Here is an 8,564-nt window from a genome sequence, read left to right as displayed (position 1 = left end):
GATGAATCTGTGAAGCATCTCGTAATATGGATGAAAATGGAGGACATTATGCTGAGTGAAATAAGTCAATCACAAAAGGACAAATATTGTATGAGACCGCTACTGTAAAAACTCATGTAAAAGTTTACACACAAAACAAAACAATCTTTGTTGGTTATGAGGGATGCGAGGGGTGGAGAGGGAACTAAATAGACAATAGATAAGTGGCAACTTTGGTGAAGGGTAAGACAGTACACAATATTGGGGAAGCCAGCACAACTTGTACAAGAAAATGTCAAGGAAGCTCCATAGGCAAATCCAAACTCCCTGAGGGACTGAATTGCTGGGTGGAGGGCTATGGGGACCATGGTCTAGGGAAACATCTAGCTCATTTGGCATAACACAGTATAAAGAAAACTTTCCACATTCTAACTTGGTGAGTAGTAGCATCTGGGGTCTTAAAAGCCTATGAGCAGCCATCTAAGATACTCCACTGGTCTCACTCCCCTTCAGGAGCAAGGGAGAATGAAGAAAACAAGATACAAGGAAAAGATTAGTTCAAAGGACTAATGGACCACAGCTACCAAGGCCTCCACCAGACTGACTCCAGTACAACCAGATGGTGCCTAGTTACCAACACTGACTGCTCTGACCGGTATCACAACAGAGAGTCCTGAACAGAGCTGGAGAACAATGCAGAACAAAATTCTAACACGCACAAAAAAGTCCAGATTTACTGGCCTGACAGAGACTGGAGAAACCTCGAGACTATGGCCCCCGGATACCCTTTTAGCTCAGTGGTGAAGTCACTCCCAAGGTTCACCGTTCAGCCAGCGACTGGACAGCTGCATAAAACAAAACGGGACTAATGAGGCACAGCAGTTCAGGGAGAAAGACTAGAAGGCAGGAGGGGACAGATAAGCCATTGATAGGGAACTCAAGTTTGAAAAGGGACAGTGTTGACATGTTGTGGGGTTGTTAACCATTGTCATAGGGCAATATGTGTACTAACTGTTTAATGAGAAACTATTTGTTCTCTAAACTTTCATCTAAAGTACAAAAAAAAAGAATTATCTATGTGAGATCAAATTGACAACAGCAACTCAAAAGGTTTGATGGGAAGCCTAGAGGACAGTGAGTTGAAGATAAAAGTGATGAAATAATTTGGAAAAGGACAGTGAGTATAGCAGCACCACTAGAAGAATGTAATCGAAGTCACTGAATCTATATGTAGAAATTTTTGAAATGGTGTATCTTTGGCTTTGTATGTTTTCACCAAAAAGAAAAAAAGGTCCTCCAAGGTCGAGAAGGGAGAGTATTGACATGTCGTGGGGTTGTTAACTAATGTCATAAAACAATATGTGTACTGACTGTTTAATGAGAAACTATTTGTTCTGTAAACCTTCATCTAAAGTACAATAAAAAAAAATTAAATTAAAAAAAAAATTCTTCCATATACATGAGAATCACCTGGAGACCTAGTTAATCTGTAGATTCAGTATATCTGGGGTGGAAATGCAAATTCTCAGCAGGGGGTCAGTGGAAAGGTTCAGCCCTGATGAGATTATCCAGTCTGAATCTGCTTTGTTATTTCCATCCATTGTATGGATTATTTCACTCCATAAGACAAAACATTTCACTCCACACATATCAAGAGCATTATAAACGGGGCTTCTCATGGCAAACCTGATTAACAGACATTACTCTATATTCTTCCAAGGTACTGATGTTTTTTATACTCTAGGATAAAAGTTTTGAATGTCACTTTTCTCATTTCCATGTGACTTACATATTTTCTAAATCACCTTCATTTCAAACAATTATATTAGAATCTCAGTGATCAAGAAGAGACACCATTGTTAACAGTTTTACAAATCTTGACAACTTCTATTTAAAAATGGTTCACCAGAAATGTTAGTATTATGTCTAGAACTCATTCTAGTCTGATGTTATATAAATGAAAAGATATTACTTTATATATATATATAAAACATATTACTTTATATATATATTTTTTAACTTGGAAGGAGTTGCAGCTCTGGAAACTTTACAAGGTAGTGTTTGTTCATAATATCTAAAAGCACACTATACATCAACCTCAAAAAAACAAATAAAACTTGTTTCATATTGATAAGTTGAAGAACACAGAGGAGATTGTTATTTTCTGTTTTCTTGAAAAACTCAACAGAAATCCCTAGGTTCATTATATTGCATTTATACATAATCAAAAAGCGTTCTTTTGTTATGGAGAATGTGGCCCCAAGTTAAGTCACAGCAGCCTACTCTGCAGCAATGAATCACCTGACTTGAAAGTAAATATTTAACAACAGAAAGGCTCTGCTCTCTTCTGCAGGAAAATGCTTGCCAAGGAATGGCTGTGTGTCATTTGGCTAATACCACTTCACATCACTTTTACATCATTGTCTCATACCTCGGTCATTCTGGCAGATGGCCTTCAGAATACGGTGCCCCAGACCACATTTGCCATGATCAGGGATACAGATCCCTTCAGATACCAGCCATTGATAGCATATCGGATCCTCACAAGGAACAGACTCCACCAAATGAGGGCAATGTCCCGCCGGCCCTGTGGGTTCCATGAGGACATGGCGCTGCCTCGTTCTAAATCCTGAAAGGAGAGAAAACCAAAGTTTCACAGGGTTCCACCATTATTCAACAAAGGAAAAGACACAGAAGTTGGGTAAGAGGTAAAACTTTCACTTGAATACAGCTCTAAAGTGTGTGTTACTTGATGTGTTTTATTTTGCTGGTAATGAAGAGAATGAGAAAAGGAAATAAAATGAAAAAAACTAGAGCAGGAAATCTAGAAGTTAAAGAGGCCAGACATAATCAAATGGAATAATAAGTAGCACACGTTCAATGTATCAACCAACCAGTAAAAATAAATAAAACTCTCATAGAATTTGCCTAAAGATACTAAAGATAGATGAATCCGTATCTTAATTTTCCTACTGTTTTTGTCATTTTTGTTCCTCTGCATCAAGTTGAAATGCATATATAGGTTGGCATATCTCTGGTGTCTAACCATTCACAGCTTCCTGCCCTGAGATTTCCCTATATCACTTCAATGAGATCCCCATGTCAACCTGCCCTGTGAAGACAGCACCTCTTTGGACTGGCGAGACATTGATTCTACCCTCGCTAGACATGAGTTCTTAGACTATTATTCAGGCCCACAGAGCCACAAACTCAATGTGTACAGGAGTCAAGCAGATACAGATTAAGGGCAATGGATCAACCATGAGAATGTAGGGAGTGGTGGGGTCTGTGGTGAAATCGAGGGTGTGTGCTTTCTTTTAAATGTTGTTGTTAGTTACCATCGAGGCGATTCCAATTCACGATGACCCCACGCATGCAGAGGATAATTGCTCCACACGGTTTTCAAGGCTGTGATCATTTGGAAGCAGACTGCCAGGTCTGTCTTCCAAGGCACCTCTGCGTAGGTTCAAACCACCAACCTTTTGGCTAGTAGTTAAGCGCTCAACCATTTGCGCCACCCCAGGGCCCTTCGCTTTTAAATGATTGGCTATTATTCAGCTTCCGTGGACTGTTGCCATGAGAGCTTGTGGCCCCTATGTTACCAAATCTTCTGAATGTTGTATAAGAAGCCAGGCATTCAAGTTTTATTTATTTGTTTTTGTAAACAAAATTTCTCTCTTTTAAAATAATGGAAGCTAATTCACATTTTATTTTTTTTAAGTGAGCTAAAAAACAAAAAAATTGATTGTAAATAGATCCAACTCTTTTGTCTGTTGAGTTTTCAATTTCTAGCCCTCATGAGATATCACCTCTCAAAACTATTCCTACCTTCCATTGGCTCCCATTATCTTTCTTTCATTGTTTAGTATTCCAAATTCGATCAACTGATTCAATTTCTTTTTTTTTTTTAATTTTGCATGAGTAATACTTTAAGGCATTATTATTCATTTATTCTTTGAGATCTGGATAGGAAGATAAAGAGTGTGAGAACATTCACTTCCAAAAATGAGTTAGATACCTTACTACCTTTCGTGTAAGAGCAGGCAGAAGGGAAAATTAGGGAGCAGGAGAGGTGACAAAGCCAAGTACATTTCTTTCACAGTTTTGCCAGGACTATACCAGTTTTCCTACCAATGGTAATTGAAATGAAAAAGTTATGAGCTCAAGGCTTAACTGAAGAAAGACTAGCTCCTTTTAAGTAGCACAGCCAAGGGTGCTAGGGCACAATGAATACGATTAAGTAGTTTTAGGCCACAAGAAGAAGCTGGGCTTCCTTGGAATTCCAGAGGCTAGGCAAGTATTTTAAACAGACAGAGAGCTTCATTGGGGTATTCTTGTTCTAGGGTAACCCAAATCCCCCCTTTAAAAGACACTGTTACTTTAAGGATCAGTCACTTGTTGGTGGCATGGTGTCAGTCCATCAGCCACTATTTTCTTGTTCCCATTCTCATGGCATTGAAAATGAGGCTCAGGGTGATGGAAAAAACAAAACAAAACTATATATATATATAAAATTATATATACGTATAATTTTACGTAAATACGTAAAATTGTATATACGTATATATATATACGTGTGTGTGTGTATATATATATATATATATATATATATAGAGAGAGAGAGAGAGAGAGAGAGAGAGAGAGAGAGAGCCCTGGTGGTGTAGTGGGTAAGAGTTTGGCTCTTAACCAAAAGGTCGGCAGCTCAAATCCACCAGCTGCTCCTTGGAAACCCTATAGGGCAGTTCTCCTCTGTCCTACAGGGTCCTTATGAGTCTATGAGTTAGAATCAGCTTGACGGCTTCTGTCCTGCTTCATACCTCCCCATCTACATCATATAGTCAAAATAAAACATGTAGAAAACTTCAGCTCCTTTCCTAGGCCACCTGGAAAAGAGACATAGGGAACATACAGAACTCTAAACTACACCTGACAAGCATCAAACCACAATGACCTCCAAGCTCCTGCTGCCACGCAACTTGAATGACCTCTATTCTTACATATGAAGCCAATATGCCACTTACTTATTTTCTTACGTTTATGCTTATTTTTTTAAATTTATTTATTTAAGCAAGAAATGTTTGGATCCACATGATTTATATTCATATTTATATTATCTAGAGATAGGTTCGGAGTTGAGCTGAGAAACTTAGCAGTGTTTACTGAGGGATTTGGAGGTGTCCTGTTGGAAGGAGCTTGATGCCATTGAGGGGCACGTGCAGTTTCCCTCTATAAATCGAGTTGCATCCAGCTCACCATAAATCTACAGATTACATCTCCTGAGTCAATAAATTCTTTCAGTCTTTCATTTGTAGTGCCCTTGTCCTGACTCTAACTAGGATCAAATCATAGCACAAGCTCAGCATAAAACAAAAACCTTGGATTCTCGTTAGCACTAACGTTAATCACACATTGGCATCATGCCTGCAACAGACATCAAGCTTCCCCAAGGTGCTTCCCTCCTGAAAGCAGCACAGCAGCCATGTCCACAGTGGCTGAGACCAGGCAACCACCCGTCTTAATTTACCGAATTCCATATTAATCAGGTAACAAACCAGCTGCTGTCAAGTCGATTCTGACTCACGACAACCCCATATGTGTCGGAGTAGAGCTTGGCTTCCTTTATAAGGTTTCCAATGGCTGATTTTTCAGAAGTAGATCACAAGGCCTTTCTTTCAAAGTGTCTCTGGGTGGGTTCAAACCTCCAACCTTTCGGTGTGTAGCCCAGTACACTGACCATTTATACTACCCAGGGCTTTAATCAGGCAGTATCACTCAGTAAACAGTAACTACTGTGTGCGGATCACTGTACTGTCCTGTGGGGAGCCACAGGAGGAACAGAAAATGTAAGTCTGTTCTTCACAGAGCATATAATCTAACAAGGGAAAAGCCACATGCATTAAATAAGCATCTATCCAACACTACGACTGTGACAGCTACTTTACTTATCTAAAATTAAAATATCCTCAAAATTTCATAAATTACTATTCTCAATTTACATATGTGGAAACTAAGGCTAGAGATAATTACTTCTCTAAAGCCACATTACTGATTAAATGCATGCGTATGAAATCCAGCTGAGGTCTTTATGAGCCATTGCCTGCTCACAGGAAAGGAGTTAAAGTCAGCTCTTGTGTACATTGTGTTCTAGGCCCGCTTTATAAAAGTGAGGGTACCTGAGAGTACTATGGCTCATTTCATTAAACTAAAGATGTACAGACTGGTTAGTGAAATTTGGGGCACACGGTAGCAGGAAGGAGCTTTACCAATCACTTCTTGGCCACAGATTGACTTTCAGTAAATTCTAGTATTTCAAAAGTTTTTTCTATGAGCCTAAGTTTAGGTTTAGTGCATAGTCTACTAGACATAACTGTTGTTGTTAGCTGCTGTCGAGCTGAGTCAGACTCATGGCAACCCTGTGCATGCAGAGTTGAACTGCTCCATAGGGTTTTTAAGGCTGTAACCCTTCGGAAGCAGATGGCCAGGCCTGTCTAACGAAGGTTTCTGAGCAGGTTCAAACCGCCAACCTTTCAGCTAGTAGTGGAGCACTTTACTGCTTGTGCCACCCAGGGACTCATTATTGGATATAATTAGAAAAGATGAAATAGTGTGTCATGGAGAGAAAAGGGAAGAAGTATGGATGGCAGAAGAGGGATCAATGATTTTTAATGGAAGCCTTGGAAGAATTAACGGAAGCTGAGGAGGAGTAATCCCAGGCTAATCCTGGATTAGGTGTTAGTGTCCTGTATGTGTCAGTGGCTCAGAAATGTCCACAGGAGGGTCCACAGGACTATTCATGAGCCACACCATGTCTCTATCCCAACTCCACTGGTATGGCTTGAAGAAATATCCAGCAGGTTAAACAAAGACAACAGTTTACTCCATCGTTTTTGAAAATTTATTGTGGTAAATATACATATGCAACTAATTGTCATTTTGACATTCTGCACATGCACAATTTAGTGACATTAGTTATGTTTATCATGTTGTTCAACCATTATTCTTATCTGCTTCCAAATTTTCCCATCACCCTTAACAGAAGCTCAGTGTCCTCTAAGCAGTGAGTCTCCCTTTTCTTGTCCCTCCCACTCAACCCTAGTAACCATTAATAAACTTTGGTCTCAATCCTATCCTGAATTATATACTATTTTTCCCTTTGAGACTGGCTTATTCCATCTTAAACATTCCATTTGACTGCATCTCTGCTGGCCCTGGTTGTTGGGTTAAAAACTCCAAGTCAAAACCTGAATAGCCTTGAATCTTTGATTTCAACTCTTTAAAAACCAACTGTCATTCCTGTAAGGGTAGCCCTTTATATCATCATAAATAGTTTATACCCTGTTGTGAGTACAGAAAATAAGCAGCAGCAATGGGGTGATTGTGAGAATGAGGACCCTCAACGCCCAGAATGAGAAGTACGTACAAGACCTCATCAGTCCCAACACACACACAGACATGAGAAAACAGTGAAAAAGAAAATAACATCTCTTAGCATACCTATTATCTGTGACAAAGCAAAATGATTTCATAGGCATCTCAATAAATGTGGATTGTATCTAGCAGGCAAGGATGGAAAACAGAAATGTTCCCCATTACTTTATGAGATCTAAAACTAGTCAGTATTTTCCTATTTTAGTGTGTTATCTACATTGATTTGTTTAGAGCATAAACGACACTCTTTATAAAGACAGACATAGTTTCTCAGTTTCAAGATGTCTTTTCCAATGGGATTTTTAGGATCTTAGGTATTATGGTTGAGGGCAGGGAACTGTTCTGGAGAAAGGAGAAAAGTCCCTGAAGACCTAACACATAAGCAGTCATATATTATGACACTATATAGGGAAGGACCCATCAAATTCCTCTTTAGAATAACTTCTGTGGGCAAAGTTACCTTTCTGAAGTATGTCTGAGAGGGACAAGGATATCATAAAATTGTATGCCTATTTATCAAAATGATTTTTAAAAAATGCATCATATCTATGTGTAGAGTTTGTCCATCTGTACTTTTTCAGGTGATTTCTCTTTCATATATCTGTAATTATAACTCTCTACAATGTCTGAAAGATAAAGCCATAAAAGCTAAAACCTGATCCTACTTAAACTCCACTGAAAGGCGCTCCCACTTCACTTGATGAGTACTGGCCTGCTGAGCACAGGTCCCCTTGTTCGCCTGTCACAGAAGGGTGTGGAGGCTGTGTACAACAGCTGTGTACAATGGCACATTTTCTAATGCACTCTTAGTAGCTGACAGCCACACATTTTAGATAACTCCTGATTGAAAGCTGTCTGATCTAGAACAGCAGTAATATGAAGATGATTTCTACAATAACCAATTCATTCTATTAGGTAATAAAACATTTCCTGCTTTCCAATCTCCTTCTGCTATTCATTTGTGGGTGTGAAAAAAGGAACATACTAAGGCAATAACACAGTAACTGAGAAAAAGACTAGTGAAGACATAAAAGTAATTATCTCTGACTTCCCACATTTATTTTCTTAAATCTTACACGTCTCTCTCTCTGTCTCTGGCACAGTCGTTAAGAGCTCGGCTGCTAACCAAAAAGGCTGGCAGTTCAAAACCACGAGCC

The 8,564-nt window shown here is 39.2% G+C and overlaps 1 protein-coding gene across 1 annotated transcript in view; it reads right to left on the bottom strand.

Moving 5' to 3' along the window:
* THSD7B (thrombospondin type 1 domain containing 7B) overlaps positions 1-8,564 on the bottom strand; it is a 1,037,490-nt gene that overhangs the window by 520,993 nt on the left and 507,933 nt on the right. Inside the window, exon 7 of the mRNA XM_023730207.1 lies at positions 2,411-2,608. Within this exon, the coding sequence (XP_023585975.1) occupies positions 2,411-2,608 (198 nt within the window). The remainder of the gene's footprint in view (positions 1-2,410; positions 2,609-8,564) is intronic.

Source organism: Trichechus manatus, unplaced genomic scaffold (genome assembly GCF_000243295.1).
Source record: "Trichechus manatus latirostris isolate Lorelei unplaced genomic scaffold, TriManLat1.0 scaffold00033, whole genome shotgun sequence".
Lineage (NCBI taxonomy): Eukaryota > Metazoa > Chordata > Mammalia > Sirenia > Trichechidae > Trichechus > Trichechus manatus.
This window is presented reverse-complemented; position numbering and strand designations above follow the sequence as displayed.